At 36.9% G+C, this 19168-nt stretch overlaps 2 protein-coding genes and 1 pseudogene across 2 annotated transcripts in view; 2 read left to right on the top strand and 1 right to left on the bottom strand.

Moving 5' to 3' along the window:
• LOC101563650 (zinc finger protein 699) overlaps positions 1-19168 on the top strand; it is a 959136-nt gene that overhangs the window by 689587 nt on the left and 250381 nt on the right. The gene's annotated exons all lie outside the window — the stretch shown is intronic.
• On the bottom strand, positions 7056-8000 carry LOC101583112 (olfactory receptor 7D4-like). Its single transcript, XM_004632870.1, has one exon. It carries the CDS (start codon positions 7998-8000, stop codon positions 7056-7058), a length of 945 nt encoding a protein of 314 aa, XP_004632927.1.
• On the top strand, positions 14566-15771 carry LOC101565627 (annotated as a pseudogene).

The following is a 19168-nucleotide window of genomic DNA, read 5'->3' as shown; positions in this document are numbered from 1 at the left end:
AAATATAGGAAATATAGTCATGCTGTTAAGTTGAGCTGTGGGGGACTGAGGTCAATAATTTCTGACATTGCCATTTAAACAGAATACCCAATGCTATTATGGACTACTGGACTCTTTTAGAATATTTTGCTGAGTTTACACACCTATAATATTCAATAACGGAACTTACAAAAATGGGGTATACCAATGAATGTCCATTTTGTATCTGTGTATTCAAAGTGGTTGGAATAGATATATAGTTGCATTCTCTTAATGAATAGAATGATTTGCTCTAATGGTGTTTGCAAATAGGATCACAAGTCCGCATCTTGTACAGCAATTAACCACTAAGAAGAATATATGCAGTGTATTATTTGTTGAAACTGTACTTCCGATTTGATTTGAAACTGTCTCATTGCTATCTATTTATCAATAAAACTTTGGAAAAAAATCATGACCAATAAGTACTCAGACAAAAGTCTGCTCTCTAGAATTTATAAAGAACTAAAAAACATTAGGAAACCGAATTTCAAGAACCAATGCAGAAGTGGGAATCTGAGATGAACACACACTTCTCAGAGGATGAAATTATAGAAGAGAATAAATATATTAAAAAATTTTCTATATCATTAGCCATCCAGAAAATGCAAATTAAAACAAAACTGAGATAATATCTCACCCCAGAAAGAATGGCTATCATAAAAAAAAAAAACCAACAGCAAATGTCGAAGACGCTGTGTGGGAAAAGGAACTCTTCTTCACTGCTGGTGGGAATGTTGACTGGTGCAACCATTATGGAAATCAATGTGGAGACTCCTTAATAAACTGAGACTGGAATTTCTGTTCAATCCAGCCATCCTCATACTGGGGATTTTCCCAGAAGAATTAACATCATATCACAGTGATATATGTGCACTTATGTTTATAGCATTATATTTGTAATAGCCAAATCTTGGAAACAACCAAATGCCTGTCAACTGAGGAATGGGTGAAAAAGATGTGGTATTTTTACAGAATGGAATATTACTCACCTATAAAGAATGATAAACTTGAGGCCTTTATATATAAGTGCATGACACTTGAAGATATACTGATAAGTGAAATAAACCAGACCCACATGTATAAATATAGTATAGTCTCCCTAATATAAGAACTCAAACGAAGAAATGAAAATAGAAAATTATAACACAATTAAAAGGAAAGCAATAACTTAAGAATTGAGTAATGAAAGAGGGCAAGGAGAAAAGCTAGAAAACATGACAGGAGTGAAACACACATTTATATTTACAAGATGGTTAAGGGAATGATCCTGAGAACATTCAGCAGATTTTGAAACTAGCAGTTAATTGGTAGGATTCTCAGCCTGACTAAATATATATGCTCATACCTGTGAACTAATCAGCTGCACTGAACATAGCAATGTGTAATACAAGGGCCATGACTGGAATGCCTGTCATTCTGGTCTTCTAAATACAACCTGTTTCTAATGTCAAATCAATTACTGCTATACTGTCACTCAAGCAAACGTTTGTTTAAAGAAAAAAAGGAGGGATATTAAATGAAAACAAGAGACAAGAAAAAAATGTCAAAGGACTGTCCTGCTATGATGCTGTATATGGTTAGATTTCTCAGTTTCTGTGCAAAAAATATGTAAAAGTTTATTCTTATTTTTTATTATTCTTTTTATTTTTTTGTTTTTTTCTTCACATTTTGTAGGGATTTAAAGTTTAACACATTAATACTTAAAAAATACCTGCTCCGGTACAGGGGCCAGGGGTTCAATCCTCGGGCCTGCCATGCTGGCCCCACCCCAGGGTATGCTGAGATGGCAATTGGGACTGGGTGTAGTATAGCGTGGGAGGCTATAAACAGGCAGATCACTGTGTGTCCAATCTAGTAGTAAGACCCTGAACACCCTGTAGACCCTTCTCTAAAATGCAAAAAAAAAAAAAAAAAAGACCAAGCTCAGGAGCTTTCTGTTGGGAAGGACTGTTGGACTCTGAACCACGTGTGTTAATGCTTTGGCAGAAAATTTATCTGCATTTTTTTGTCCAGAGACTTTGCCTGAGACTAAGTGTAGTGGACTAATTAATCTTGTGAAAGAAACTCAGAGGCAGTCAAGTGCTGAGAGGGTGGTATAACTACTTTAGGGAGCTTTTAGTCAGCTGTACCTTCAAAATCAAGAGTAAAAAGACCAGCAGAATGATTTTAAAAGTTTTAAGGTTAGCCAGAAAGAAAGCTCCAGTAAAGTTGCATGCCACAAAGAAGGAACAGAGCAGAACATGGTTGCCTCAAAGATACAGAACAATAGAAAAGATGACCTGAAAGTACCACAAGAACCAGTGGGATACCACCCTTTTCACCCTCAAGACTGCAGAGACTATGCTTTGAGAAGAGAGACCCCAGAGTACCATGCTCCAAAATGGTGGCACCCTAAAGAATTAGTTCATCAAGACTGAGTTCATAGTACACAGTAATGTAGGCACTTGACCCCTTTCGTCAAAAGAGAGGAATCCTGGCTCCTGCTGCAGCTGTGGAAGACCCTGGCATTATCTATGCAATGCTAGCTTTAGGTGCATGCAGAATGCAAGAGTTGTGGGGTTAGAAAGGCTTCCACTCAGATTTTAGAAGAAGACTTGGAAAGCCAGGCAGTGTATCTGAGAGGGCAATGAAATTGTGTGTAGCCAAAGACACCAGGGAGACCCCAGAAAGTTGAAGAAGCCAGGAATGTGGATCATTTGAGCAAAGCTCCAAGGAGTGAGCAAAGCCAGCCCAAAAGAAAAGCCATGAGAGCTGCAACTGCCCATAGTACTATGGCACAGCCATGCAAGCTCTTTGGAGTTCATATCTTGCCATTGATAAGTCTAGATCCTGGATATGGAACTGTGGAATTTAATGTTTGCCATTCTGGATTTTATGCTTACTTTGGTTCCACTCTTTTCTATCCCCTTTTTGGAATGGAAATATTTAACCTGTTTCTGGAAGTGTTGGAACTAAATAACTTTCTTTTCATTTTTACAGGGGCTGGCAGGTAATTTTGTCTTAAAATTCAGACAATACTTTGGGTTTCAACTTTTCAGTAATACTAAAACTACTATGACTTTAGCAACTCTTAGTGACTAAATGCCTTTTGCATAAAATCATGCACATAAGTCTTTTGGGTGCCAGGAACGGAATGTTATGGCTTGTATGTAGATGTCCTCCCCAAAGCCTCATGCACTAATAGATGAGGCCTTTTAAACCTGGCTGGATCTAGGGTGTGTGATTGTGGGCTAGGATGTGTGATACTGGGATTAAGGATTTGGATAATGACGTGTGTGAGTGGTGCCAATCAGTAGGCTGGTGGTGTGGATGGAATATAAAGGGTCAGAAGAAGGCAGGCTTGCTGCTGTTGCTGCTAATGATGATGATGCTGCTTGTTATTGTGCTGTTTCTTATTCACCAGATCATGGACTGTTTCTGAATATTATGATGTCCCTCTGCCATGTTTTGGAGCCAGCCAACTATGGAATGAAAGCTCTACAAACTGTGAGCCAAAATAAACTCTTCCTCCTTTAAAAAAAAAAATACCTGCTCCATGTTATGTCTAAGATGTTTGATATCCAGACAGATAGTGAGGTTAAACCCAACTGCCTATGTTATAGGGTAATAATATGATTAAGCTTCTCCTCTGCAGGGTTAAAACCTAAGTATTCAGACTAAAAATTAGGGGAAAAGAATGACTACAAGAAGAGCCAACATCTTGGCCCTAGCCATTCAAGATCAGTGAGGACTCAGGACATATAAGAACCTTTACTGTAAAATCCTGGAACTCAGTGGTGTCCCAAATTTTCTGTTCAAAGAGATTATGGGGCATTAAGGGAAAGTGATCAATGATGTATAATTCACCTAAGGAGAGTAACCTAGAGGGAAAACATTCTCTCAGACTTTCACAGAGAGCAAAATGGTCACACAATGGCTATGATTTATACACATATTTGACACTGGCAAAGGATCTACAAACTGCAGTACAGGGTTTCAGGGTAAATCCTAAGGGCATTTGACTGACTTTGCCAGATACAAAAGTTACATTTCTTGTTATATAGGTCTGCTTTAACTTGTTCTTAACCATCCAGTAGAAAAGTATAAAAATGAAGTAGAAAAAGTAAAGCCATATTAATAGGCTAAACTGTAAAAGACTCGTCAACAACTTCTGACATTGCCAGTCCTACAGATAACCCACTACTATTGTGGACTACTGGACTATATTGGATTATTTTGCTGAATTTACATACTTACAATATTTAAATGGCAATGAAATATCCATCTCTGCCAAAACTAAACAAAAAAGAGGATGCAAATGAATGAACATTTTTTATCTGTATATACAAAATGGTTATTTTGTATATAGAGCTATTTTCTCTTAATTCAATGAGAAGGAAGATTTGTACTAATAGTGTTTGGACAGAATATCATGTCTGCATATTGTACTATGAATAACCACTAGGAAGACAACAATATTAATTATTGAAACTGTCCTACTAATCGATTTTGAAACTCTTTCATTGCTATTTGTTTCTCAATAAATTTAATTTTAAAAGACATTTTATATAAGACTAGAAACATATGAGCAATATATAACAGGTAAACCCTATATTGGATAGCATACTGAGATCAAGTTTTTTTTTAGATTGTTTACCAAGTGTCAGTCAAAATATTCCTTAGCTTTAATATGTTTTCCACAAAAGAACTCTTTAATAAACTTTTGGATGACTTGCAAAATGACATTAAAACATTGTTTTTTATTCAGAGATGGACTAACAACTGTGAAGCCCATTTACATTTATTATAAGCAAGGTGGAAAAAATGTACTAGGTATATTATGTTGAAGTTCTTAAAGTAGTTGATCATTTTATTGTTGCTATTTTTCATACTGTTAAGACTCTAAAAGAAAATAGTGATACTTAAAGTGGAAAAACTTGGAGAATGGCATTCTGTATATTGTATGACATATTATGCACTTGTTCAAAACATTTTGAAAAGCAAATTGCTGCTCTGACAAGCAATCTGGTAACATCTGTTAAAATTCAAAATACTTATTTTACTTTGGAGAATCTTCCCCTTGGAAAATGTAGCCTCACTACACAAAGCACAAATGAACATAAGCATTTATTGTAACATTTCTAATGGCAAAAACAAGGACAGTGCAATTTCACTAGAATATAGTTAAATGCCTATCAAAAGTTAAATTGGGAGAAGGAACTATCTACATTATATCTGTTCCATAGACTGTTTAGACAACAATTAATGTGGAAAACTAAAATTGTGCTCCTGGAATTAAACTACAGAATGCTTTCTTTGGTAGAAAAAAGGGAGACAGATGATAGTGTAAATGCTTTCTTTCATAAAAGAGTAACAGATATCTCTAGGTGTTTCTGAATTTATGTTATGGGTGATTTTATATGAATGGAGAAAAGTATTGAAAATTTTGTACTGAGTTGAGGGGAGGTGAATGACATAGGTAGTTTACAAGAGAGTTGGAGGGGTGAAAGGAGAGACCAAAAAAGTAAATGACTGGACAAAATACAATACCACAAATACATTTGGAAACCAAAAGTCTGACAGATCGGAATTGAAAGTGGACAGCACACTGCTGCAACATAAGCAAAAAGACTTGAAAAGCCACTGATCCATGGAGGAGTGGTATCAAACAAGCAGCCGAATAAATGTTCAATTAGTCATGGGGAAATTTAAATCTGCCGATTTTGTTACTTCTGCCAAAATATCTATCTCCTATTTCCTATTATCTATCCTTTATATGTGCCTTATTCATGCTTCACGTTTCTCATATAGGAAAAAGCATGAAACATCAATCTTGTGTACTTGATCTAATCTCACAATATTATGGTCTCAAAGTGTATTCACTTTCTTTCAAATAACTTGCTTATTTTTCTCTACAGAAAGAGAAGGAGAGAGAAAGGAGAGAGGGAAAGTTAAGGGGATGAAGAAAGAATGAAGACATTATGTATATTCACCAACTCCTCACTAAGAATCATTATGGACTGCACATAATTTGTAAAATCTGAGTTATCCTAAGCATCATCTCACTAAAAAGCAAATAAATGACTTACTTTCAATGGAAGAGGTCCAGTCTTTGTTCTCATGAAAGTAGGATAACAAAGGCAACAATTCCTGGAGTATCAAGTTCAAGGCCACCATACATACCACTCTCAGTCTCTTCTAGTCAGAAGTTGGATGAATGTGAGGAATTATTTCAAAAAAATCTCTCCAGTATGAAGTCATGCAAATTCAGAAGTATACCTCAGTATGGTAAAAAATTAACTATGATGGTTTTTGTCACAGTTACTCTTCTCTCTTGGCTGGGACAAATACCCAACACCCAAAATGAAGGAAGGAAAGGTTTACTTAGCTCACACTTACTGGAAGTTTCAGTCCATACTTGGCTGACTCCAAGGCAAAACAACACATGGCAGAGAGCAACTTTCCAAACAGCAAGACAGCCAAAAGGAGGAGTAGCAGCAGCTCAAGTTGCTAGCTTCTCTTCTTTCCTTACATTGAAATGCAAATTACCTGCTCCAGAGCAGGTGCAGCATCCACACCCACAATAATCAATCACAAACTACAGAAGCGGCCCCCAAGACTGCATGAGGCTTGGGGGGGGGGGTACCTAGACACAAGCCATAACAGTTTTCATTCCATTTCTTCCATAGCATACAAGGTATAACCAAATTATAACAAAAGTATTAGCAGATAAGTATTATTTTAAGGAAAGTAGCAAATACATCAGTACTCTACATGATGTTGTAAATCTCAGGAATGCACATGAGAAAACTTACCACATGTGCATATTTTCACACTTTATGAAACATGCATAGGAAAGAAAAGTCAAAATGGAAATTTCTGAAGGCACTGTGGATAAGGAACAAATAGTATAACATAAAATTCAAAGTCATAGATGCTTTGTGGATACAATAATTTAATGATGTCATTTAGGGAAGAAAAAGATCCAGGATTTGCACATTCACAGCATTTGCTTCAGGGTTCGCAATATCCAGCTAATTCTAGATCAGTGGCCATTAAGGACAAGAGGCTGCTCTGCCAAGGAGTCTTCTCAGGGCCCCCTTCATATCCTTGTTCTTCAGGCTGTATATGAAGGGGTTCAGCATGGGGGTTACCACAGTGTACATCACAGAAGCAACAGAGCTTCCAGGGGAAGAATGGGTCCCAGCAGAACTGAGGTACACCCCAAGTCCTGTTCCATAGAACAAAGAGACCACACAGAGGTGAGAACCACAGGTGGAAAATGCTTTAAATTTGCTTTCTGTGGAGGACATCTTCATTAAGGAGGATACAATCTGAGAGTAAGAGAAGAGGATCCCAGTGATGGAGCACACACCCAGCAAGGCAGTTGACAAATACAACAGGATTATGTTGACATCGGCAATGGCATCAGACCTGGCCACCTTGAGAACCTGAGCCAGTTCACAGAAGAAATGTGGGATTTTAGTGTCTACAGAAAAATTCAACTGCTTCATTAGTAGAACATGAAGCAGGGAGACCAGGAACATGATGAGCCATGATATCAGAACTAAACAAACACAGACATTGGGGTTCATAATGGTCACATATTTCAAGGGACGGCAAATGGCCACAAAGCGGTCATATGCCATTATGGACAGCAGTAAATTATCCATTCCCACAAAAACCAAAAATAAAAATATCTGGGTGAGGCACTCAGTGTACAAAATACCTTTGTTATGTGGGTGAATATTCACCAGCATCTTTGGCACGGTGGTAGAGGTGAAGCAGAGATCAACAAAAGAGAGGTTGGACAGGAAGAAGTACATGGGGCTGTGGAGTTGGGGGTCAGAGCCGACAGCCAGAATGATAAGCAGGTTACCAAACACTGTGATCAGGTACATGAACAGGAACAACCCAAAGAGAATGGGCTGCAGGTCTGGATCCTGTGAGAGGCCCAGGAGAAGAAACTGTGATACTCCTGTGCAGTTTTCTATTTCCATCTCACGCAATATCTGCTGTGACAGAATAAAAATCAATTTTGAAAGCACAGCTAGATATCACCACATTTATTTCCCATTTCATAATGGCATGCATAAAGAGATCACCGCCCCCCTTTCTATTGGTGCCTGCCAATAAAAGTGGTTCACTCAATCAAAGGGTAGCTCATCTCTCTTTCAGATACTTGTGATGATCTTTCACTCTCTTACTGTAACAGAATGTGTTTTATATCACTGATGCATTTGTTTTAATTCTCCTAGTTGAATTCATAAACATAAACAAATTTTACATTCGATATCACCTTTCTAAAATGGGTGAAAACTTTTGTTTATATTTAACTGATAATCTCCATACTTCTTTTTTTTAACATGGATTTTTAACACAAGGAATGTGATTCTATGACCTGGAACTTCACAGAGATTTGAAAGTTAATTTGTTTATCACTGTTATTTGTTCCTAAGATTTAAAAAATCCTTTATCTACTCTAAAAACCTTAATAAATCAAGCTGCTATTACTCATTTTCAAAATTAACTTTGGGTCTTCCAAAGTAACATATACATATGGAATTTTAAAATTGGATTTTTGACTCAGAATTCCTGAGATAAAACGCTAGTCAAGCAAACTAATACATTTGTGGCCTTTCTAATCTGAGCAACAAATTGATGATAAAAATAGATAATATAGCAAGCATTGTTAATTATTTATTCTTGTTTTGAAAATCTATAACAGATGTATTGTTGTATGTTACCCTGTTTGTCTTTTTTTATGTTTTTGCTTCTGTTTTCACTCTTCAAAATAAAATTGAATTAAATTTAAAAAATAAACTTTCTTAGGTGCTATTATGCAACCTCTGTAGCAGGATAGTAGTGTTCACTACACGGTAGAATTGAACGAAATTAAGCGAGGTCATCTAATTTGATCTTTGGTTCCTGGAATACAATGGACATTTCGTACATGTGAACTTTCATTCTTAATATCCCAATAAATGAATCTTGGATGGGCATAACTCAGCAATACTCCCTTAAGCCCTGGCTGCCATCAAGATGGGACTCGGATAATATAAACATTGACTGATTACCTCTTTTGATAACAATGTTTCTGGTTAAGGAAGTTTTTTGATGGCTATTTCCTTCATATAACTCTTGCCCTGGATAACACACAATAAAAAAGATTAATTTAGGCCTAGAAGCCTGCCTCACATAGAAGTGTTTGTTAACAGAATTCATCCCAAATAAAGAAAGTCAATAAATATAAATTCAAACTAAAATCCTAATTGAAAGATGCACCTGAGAAAATTCAATAGGCATGCATTTGCAGAACATCCTGAGCTGAGAATATAAAAGCAAAAAGCCAAGGCTATTTTCATACTGAACAGAAATGATTCTTTTGAAACACTAGGCAAAAAAGTTACATTCTCACTGGAGTATTTGTTTTTAACTCACAATCATGTCAAGAAAATCTCCTTCAATTTCAATCACTTGATATTTATAAGGATTGGTAACATGAAAAAGAAAATATGACAGGATATTTTTCAAGTCATAAATAATAACAATGATGTTAGATGCTATTGAGAAAATAAGTTAAACAATAGCTATAATAACGTAGAAGTAACAAGAGCTATCAGAAAGACAAGTCTGCTGGAAAAATTAGTGGGGAATACAAAATAGAATTCTGGCCGAATTTGGAACAAAGGAGACAATATCTTGCACATGATAGATCTTCGGAGAAGTAGTTAATGAAGAAGAAATTTAACGCAGGAAATATAACCGAAGTCTATTTTTTTATTAGAAAGTATGGAGAAGAGTGAGGAACTCACCAGAAAATGGCTGACATTGAGAAAAGGCTGTAGGCTCCAATGTGGGAGGAAAGGAAACAAAATAATAACTGAAAGGAAGAAGTCTCAGTGGTAACTAAGATTCCTCTAAAGTGCAGGGAGTTCACTTTTACATTGGAATGAAATGTTGGTCTTACCCATTCTCTTTCCCTGTCTTTTCTCCTCTTTTCCTTTGTACTCCACCCACCCTCACAAAGATACACTATCTCTCTTTCACTAATGGTTACCACAGGTGCTTCTCATCTGTTCCCAGGAAGCCTGATTGTTGAAACCAGAGAAGCACAGACAAAGGGAAAAGGATATTTCTAGTTCCTACTTCCTAACATTATGAATCCTTACAGATCCTAATTAAATATATTGTAACATTTTTTCCATTCTCCAAATAATTCCGCTCCCTTGGGATACAAGGAAGATGCAAGAAGGGAAAATGTTCAGTCTATTTGGAGGCTATGTAGGTAGCAGGCAGAGAGCTAAATTTATTTCCTCCAGGGAAGTACTTTGTTTCTTTAATTTGATTCAAAAGACATAGGATTTACTCTAAGCTATGTTCAAATTATTCAAGGTATTATCCACAGGTAAAAATTTTTTAGAAAAGAAAACATACTGTGATACACTCTTTAGAAGACACTTTGAAGATTTTTCTGAATCATTTGGGGACCATAATATTATGAAGGAAAAAATTCCTCTTTAATTATATCAGTCTTTAACTTTTCAAATTTATTTATTTTTATCAGATAAAATGGTATGTGTTTATCATGTACACTCTGATGTTTAGAAGTATTATTCATTATGCAATGGTTAAATTTAGAAAAATAACAAAAATATATCACCTCACATAGTATTTATTTTTGTGGGTGGAACACTTATCCACTCATAATTATTCAAATATACAACATACCATAACAACTATACTCATTGTGCTTTAAATTTGTCTTTTTAAAATTATTCCTCATATCTAACTGGAATTTTTTATCCTTTTCCCAACATTTTGCTAGCACTGTGAATCTCTGTTAGGCTTTATTTCTAGGAAGTCAGGTTTATAAAATATACATATTAATCAGACCATTAAGTATTATCTTTCTGCACTTGACCTATTTCATTTAATACATTTTTCCTAATTCATCCATGTTGATGTAAATTCTCTCTTTCTCTTTCTCTCTCTCTCTCTCTCTCTCTCTCTCTCTCTCTCTCTCTCTCTGTATCTCAGTCTCTTTCTGTTGATGACAGATGTAGATAGATAGATAGATAGATAGATAGATAGATAGATAGATGATAGATAGATAGATAGATAGATATTATATATATTCATATTTTAAAAATTTGCTTCCCCATTCCCAGATAGATATAATATATACACCAACCATTGTGAAAACTGAGTCAGTAAAAATCCAACTGCAGGTACATTATTGCTTTTATCCATTTATTTTATTTTTATTTTTAAGAGTACATGTTTGCAGTACATGCTTCCTTATGTGGCTATGACCTATTTTTTATTAATTTTATTGAGAAATGGCAGTGAGACAGTTTCAAAACCGATTAATAGGACAGTTGCAATATTTAATACATTGCATATTGTTACTTTCTTAGTGGTTATTCATAGTAAAAGATGCAGACATGATATCCTGTCCAAATACTATTAGTACAAATCTTTCTTCTAAATGAATTAAGAGAAAGTAGCTGTATATCTATCCTAACTATTTTGTATATACAGATACAGTATGGTCCTTCCTTTGTATCCCCTCTTTTTGTTTATTTTTGTTAGAGAAGGGTATTCCATTGCCATTTAAATATTATAAGAGTGTGAATTAAGCAAAACAATCCAATATAGTCCAGTAGTCCATAATATTAGTGGGTTACCCGTAGGACTGGAAATGTCAGAAGTTGTTTACTTGAGCCTATTGATTTTATCTTCTTTTACCTTCCCTCTGTATTAAGATTGTTGGATCCTGTTTTTATTTAATTTACAATTTTAAAGACATTTTCTCTTTAAAAATTATTAGTATTTGTTTTTCATACATACCAAATACACTATGAGGAATTTGTGCCTATACATATAGAACCTTGATCATTTTACTTTCTCTTCCTCGTCCCTCCTTCCTGTCTCTTCCATCTTCATATCCTTTCTCATTTCTATGTCTATTTTTCTGCTTCCCATCATCATCAGTTTTGCTCATTGTATACTTATAGAGATCTTCCATTTCCTGATTTACACTAATTCCCAAGTCTGTAATGATTCTAAGGCTACTGTAAATGTGATGTTCCTTCTTTTCCAATGGGTTCGTTGTTACTATACAAGAACGTTATTGAGTTTTTGGTATTGATTTTGTATCCTGTCACTTTTTAAATTTGCTCATCAGTTCTCAGACTCTTCTAGTGGAGCTATTGTGGTCTTCAATGTAAAGGACTATATCGATGATGCATAAGGATCATTTGATTTCTCCCTTTCCTGTACGTGTCCATTGTATTTCTCTTGACTAACTGTTCTCACTGCTTTTGAATTCTATATTCAACAGGAAGGGTAAAAGAGACACTCTTTTCTTCTTCCTGAACTTAGTGTGAATTCTTTGTAGTTTTCCCCCACTTAATGTGATTCAGGTGAATTTTTCATAACTGGCTTTTATCAGTTTAAGTGAAGGTCTTATGTCTTTTTTAGAATTTATAGTTAAAAATAGACCTTGAACTTAGTCAAAGGATTTTTATACATACACTGAGAGAAATATAGGATTTTTATTCTTGTTTCTTTTGTGTGATATATTATGCTTATTGATTTAGACTTGTTAAACCATCCTTATATCCCTGGATGATGCCAAATTGGTCATGGTACATGATCCTTTTAATCTTTTAGTGTATTCTGTTTACAAGTATCCATTTGTGAATTTTTTATCTGTGTTCATAAAGGAAACAAGATTGTGGTTTTCTTTTTTGTTTGGTTCTTGTCCAGACATCCAGGCATGGGATCACAATGCTTGCTTTCAGGAATGAGTTCAATAATGTTTTATCCTTTGGCTTCCTAGGAGAATTTAAGGACAATTGGCATAGAGTTTTTCCTGAAGTTCTAGACATATAGATCAATAGGTAGGTAAATGGATAGATGATAGAGATAGATAGATAGAAGATGATAGATAGATAGATAGATAGATAGATAGATAGATAGATATGTATAGGTAGAGGCAGAGGGAGAGATAGAGATATAGATTTATGCATATTCCAGATGAAAAGAGAAAGGGAAGAGAATAAAAGAACACAATTACACAGGACACACAAAAAAAGAGTCCTCTCTTGGTAGAGCAATGGGCCTGGCTCCCATCTCTGTGCAGGAAACACAATTGAATTATGTTCTTTTGGTTGAGTTTCTGTGAGAGTAACCAGATGGAAGTTTTGGTCTCTGTCCTATGGTCAGACACCTTCAATGGTTTTTAGTAGTGGATGGACTGAGATTGTCCAAACACCTGGATCTCCATTGTTCTCTTGTGAGGGTTTCTCTAATCTCTTTCCTCCTTCCTCTGTGGCAACCCCTGCAACTGTCTATTTCTGATCTCTCCATGCTACTCTGGGAGAACTGCACAGGGCCACTTGCTGATATCCCACTTTTCTCTGTCACTCTTCCCATCTGAAGCTCTATTCATGCCTGTCATAGATTCTCCATCCAGACCACAAATCCAGTTTGATGTCCTAGTCCAGGGCTTCACACGTGTGCTTCCTGCCCTGTGGCTCTCTTTATTGGGATGCTCCGGCCCATCACTATATTCATTTAAATTCTGATGTCAGAGTCTGGGCTCTCACTGGGCACCAAAAGGAAGAGGGACACTGGATTCAGTCTTTGCTGATTATGAAATGGACATAAAGTGTAGCCAAGTAAGTTCTGAGGGTGTTCTAGGTATGTATCCATGTAGCTTGTTTCACTTCTGTGTAATAATCCCTTAGTTCTAAGCTCCCTTGTTATCTTCATTTTACACAGAAGGAAAGATCATAACACTCTGTGTATATGTATCAGGAACTAGTATGTTATATAGAGTAAAGCAACATTGACTTGAATCATCTGTCTAGTTAAGCACATGGATTCCAATGGAATCCTAGCTTCTTTTATGTAGATAACATGCAAAGCTACTTTATTTCTTTTCCTCTTTAAGAGACTTGTTTCTGACTGTACACCTTTCTGTGTGGTTTCCAGGCAAATTACTCCTGAAGCATCACAATGAAAAGATGTGATATGTCTAAGTATCAATCCCTTTTGCTGCATGCAATCAATATTAAAATAATAAAAATATCAAAATATGTACATTAAATGTGTCTTTTTATATAGGTAATCACTATAATTGGCAGTAATAATAGCCAGGTGTTTTTGACTTTCAAAAATTTATAGTCTTTAATTTGTACTTCGTTAACAGCATTGAGAAAATTATCACATAGGATAGTGGCGATAAGCAAAATGAAATAAATATATGATGGCCCCACTATTTTTTATCACTCTTTGTACTTCCATGTATGATGCTCCATTACCTGGTACCAGTCCTCTTTTAAAATAGCAATACTTTCATATAGATGCAGGCTGGAAGATTTTGATCACAGAACTTACTCTACATATACAGGTATTCCAGAGAAGAGTTTTCTTTTTTTAATGAATAATAACTGTTTTTAAAGAAGTATTTAGATTATACAAAGAAATATCCCAAGATGGTGATTCCTGGTCCCATATTGAACTCAACTTGGAAGAGGTGAGTCCGGTATCAAAATGGAGGTAAAACTGCATCCCAGTCGCACCCAGCCCAACTCTGGCCATCGCCGTCACCCCTGGGGGAAGGAGGGCCATGATCCAAAGGAACCAGAGCAGTTGAGAAGGCTGTTTATTGGTGGTCTGAGTTTTGAAACTGCCGATGATAGTTTAAGAGAACATTTTGAGAAATGGGGCACACTCACAGATTGTGCGGTAATAAGAAATCCTCAAACGAAACGTTCCAGAGGCTTTGGTTTTGTGACTTATCAACTTACTTTTGCTTTTGTGACAACACAACTTCTCTTGTGTTGAAGAGGTGGATGCAGCAATGTGTGCTGATGGGCGTGTGGTAGAACCAATGAGAGCTGTTTCTAGAGAGGATTCAGTGAAGCCTGGAGCCCATCTAATAGTGAAGAAAATTTTTGTTCATGATATTAAAGAATATACAGAAGAATATAATGAGAGACAACTTTGAAAAATATGGCAAGATTTAAACCATAGAAGTCATGAAAGACAGGCAGAGTTGGAAAAAGATAGGATTTTCTTTTGTAACTTGTGATGATCACGACACAGTTGATAAAACTGTTGTTCAGAAATGCCACACTATTAATGGGTATAATTGTGAAGTGAAAAGAGGCTGTGGAGGTGGATCTGGCTACTTTATGGGTCATGGAGGAAACTTTGGAAGTGGTGGAGGGAATTTTGGCCATGGTGGAAACTTTGGTGGAAGAGGAGGTTACGGAGGTGGCGATGGCAGCAGAGGTAGTTATGGAGGAGGTGATGGTGTATATAATGCATTTGGAGGTGGTGGTGGAAACTATACTGGTAGTCCTGGTTATAGTAGTAGAGGAGGGTATGGTGGCAGTGGACCACAATATGGAGGTGATAGACACGGTGGTGATGGAGGAGGACATGATGGTTACAATGAAGGAGGAAATTTTGGTGGTGGTAATTGGTGGTGATAGGAACTATAATGATTTTGGAAATCATAGTGGACAACAGCAGCCAAGTTATGGACCCATGAGGCGGTGGGGAGTTTTGGTGGAAGAAGCTCCCTGTGGTGGCTGTTATGGATCTTGTGGTGGAAGTGGTGGATATGGTAGCAGAAGGTTTTTAAAAAACAACAGAAAAGAGCTATGGTTGTTAGCAGGAGAAAGAAGAGTTGACAGGAAAGCTGCAGAGTACTTGGAGACAGTCATCCCAAATGCATTAGAGGAACTGTAAAAATCTACCACAGAAGGAATGATGACCCACAGTCAGAAGTTACTGCAGCTTAAACAGGGACACTTCTGGTTCAGGACTGTGATAGTCACAGTTTGCAAAAATTGCAGCTGTTGATTAATGCAATGTAGCATCAATTAGATGTGCATTCCTGAGGTCTTTTAACTGTTGTTCCTATGTGTTTTTTCTTTCTTTTCATTACTTCAGGTATATTGCTCTACAAATTGTGGTAGTGCTACCAGAAATAAAAAATTAAGGAATTTTTAACTTAAAAGAAAAAAGATGGTGATTCCTAACACTGGTGTGAGAAATGAACTTGTATACTTCACATGCCAGCATTCTCATTAAATTGGTTTGTTCTGTAGTAACTGAATACAGTATTTTAAACTTTCACAGATAAAAGTATTGATAAATGAACTAATAACAAAAACCTGCACAATTCAAAAGCATTTTAAGGCCAGGGAGATGGCTCAGTGGAATAAGTGCTTTCCTGGGCCTGAGTTCAATCCCTAGATCCACCAAAAAAAAAAAAAAGATCAAAAGTAGTTTAAACATTTTGCTGGGCTGGTGAGATGGCTCAGTGGTCTAAATCACCTACTTAGAACAAGCTTAGCAAAGCACAGGGACAGTGGTTCAATCCCCCAGCACCACATGCCAGCCAGCCCCGCCCCCTCGTGGGCTGAGCTGGCCACACACACACACACGCACACACACACACACACACACACACACACATAAACAAAAAATTTAAAAAAAAAAACATTTTGCTCACACTGTATAAGGTGAGTAATTGTAATTTGACAAGTGAGGAAACTGTCTGGTTCTATACATTTTCCTTTGCATGTGTTCACGACTAAGTTATAATGTGAGCTGACAAATTAACTTGACTGTCTTCATCTAGCTGAAGCAAGAAAAAAATTACAAGAAAAAAAGCAGAAAATAATTGATGTGAAAATTTTTGGATTTAGGATAAGAAGGTTGAAAATTAAACATTGGGTTTCACTTCTTTATTTTTTAAAAAGAAGGAAATAATAAAAAAACATTAGAAATGATACAGAATTTCACTAAAAATGATGGGAATACAACAATGGTTGTTATATTACATATTGTTGTGTTCAAATTAGTTGGTTAGACTACTAGTAGATATACGCATGCAAAATTGGTCAAAAATTATAAAAAATTAAAAATGAGAGGGGCTGGGAGATAGCTCAGTGGTCCAAGCACTTCCCTCGCAAGTGTCAGGACCCTGTGACTGTTCTAGACTACTTAATCTTGCATGTTCTGATACTTTTACCAATAATATCATGACGTGTTACTATTGTTGCCTCTGGATTTCTTCCTATCTAGGAGATCTATCTTCTTACTATAAAATGTCTTCCTTTTCAATCCCCAGTACCACAAAAAAATAAAATAAAATAAAATGTCTTCCTTCATTCTGAGAGTCTCACTGAGTAGAACAAAGCCTTGTCCAGGTGTGGGCCTCACCTGTCAGTTATTTTCTTATTTTATAGAACACACCTCATTGTGTACATTGATTCAGCTCTTTCTCATTCTCCAAGAAATGGTACATCGCCTCAGTGGTATGTACTGCTCTCTTTTCTACATTGAATCCTTTCATCTACATCCTGAAGAATAGGGAGATTAAAAATGCTTTAAAGAGATGGTCTAGAATGAAAAACTAATCGCAAGACTTTCAAATCCACCTGGAATATATGTTGGGGAGTTCAGCAAAGGTAAACATCAAAACAAATTACATTAATTCTTATTGACAGTGCTGGTAGATTGTGGATTTTAATTCTTCATCATGTACATAGTAGAATGAAGGGGGCCACTGTAAGACAAGGAATAAATGGGAAACTTTAAAATCTATAAATATTAAATTAAGGGGGAGGTGAAAATTTATGGGCATGTACAGTAGTGGGGGGCCACACAATAATGTGAATATGTTTAATACCACTGATCTGTATACATAAACATGATTTAAATGATAATTTACTGTTTATATATCACTTAAGCACTGAAAAATAATAAAGTTTTAAAACAAACTTTGCTCAAAAGAACTAGGATAGTGTGACATTACAGAAGTGTGTATTACAGACAAGCATCCAGTTTTTTAGAGGAGGAGAGCAAACAGGTTGGGGAATATTCTCTTTTTTTCTTATTTCTCTCCACTAACATTAGCAAGCCCTTAAAGATGTGAAGAATGTTGGCCAGTTTGGCTAATTATGACCACTGTATGTGGAGGTAGCAAGGTCATAAAACAGTAAATAATCAGCTTGTACCCTACATCTTCACCCTGATGATTACAGACCAGTGAGTCCCAGACATGTGTATCCTTGAAGAATTGTCTCCATCAGGAAGCATAGAAGCGATATTATTCATGTCAATCATGTCGATTGAGTCCTGGGTTTCTCTGGTGACACAGTAGGGGAGTTGCTTGAAGTGCTGTGCACAAGGTCATTATCCAAATGAAGCAGCATAGCCCAGTCAGTGCTGAGAGACATGAAGGATGGAGGGACTGTCAAGTGCATCGATTCCTCATCAATGCAACAAATGTGAGTTTTGCATAGCCAGTGAGAGGCTATCAACCTGCAACATTTCAGCTACAAGGAATGTGAAATTTCTGATTTTAACTGTTGTGGAAATGTGAGAAGTCTCATCCAACTATTTCACCTGCTGCACTATATATGTCCTATACATATTTCACCCGTGGTAAGGGAAATGTGTCCCTGTTCATTATGTCCTCAGCACTCCAAAATGTGTAAGAGAATATGATATGGATAAGGTAAAAGAAGACTCTAATAATAATGTCATGAATTACCATATAATATTTCTTTTAGAGTTAGACAATGAGCTATGTGCCTTGGGAACCTTCAGTAATTTCACTTGCATACGTTTCCACTTGTTATAAGTACCCACATTGAGTCCTAGCCCAGGTCCGGTGAGTATGCGGAGAGTTTCCTGCTACACTGCGCCGGCGGGACCAGTCCCAGCCCAGGCGCAGCTTGGGCCTGACCATCTCCCAGGCCCTCGGGCCACCCCCCACCACTCCAAAGTACCTCCCCACCCGCCCGCCCAATAGGATTTTCTGCCGAATTCCAGGAACTCCCAGACCCAGTCCTAGTCCAGGTCCGGTGAGTGTGTGGAGAGCTTCCTGCTACCCTCTGCTGGCGGGACCAGTCCCAGTCCAGGCGGCAGCGTGGGCTGGAACCTCTCCCAACCCCTCCAGCGGCCCACACCCCTCCGCCATACCTCCCCCATCCCTCCCGATCAGTAGGAATTTCTGCCGCCTTCTGGGATCCCCCAGACCCAGTCCTAGCCCTGGTCTGCAGCAGGAAGGAGCTGAGCACAGCAGCCAGACCTAAGCCAGACGCAGCTGGATAAGTCCAAACTCTGTAGA

This window comes from Octodon degus, unplaced genomic scaffold, assembly GCF_000260255.1.
Source record: "Octodon degus isolate 3935 unplaced genomic scaffold, OctDeg1.0 scaffold00050, whole genome shotgun sequence".
NCBI classification, from domain to species: domain Eukaryota; kingdom Metazoa; phylum Chordata; class Mammalia; order Rodentia; family Octodontidae; genus Octodon; species Octodon degus.
The sequence above is the reverse complement of the archived record's forward strand: the minus strand, read 5'-3'. Positions and strand labels throughout refer to the sequence as shown.

Bases quoted from the DNA above. Each gene is read 5' to 3' on its own strand.
- LOC101583112 (XM_004632870.1), bottom strand. From the start codon at position 8,000: ATGGAAATAGAAAACTGCACAGGAGTATCACAGTTTCTTCTCCTGGGC.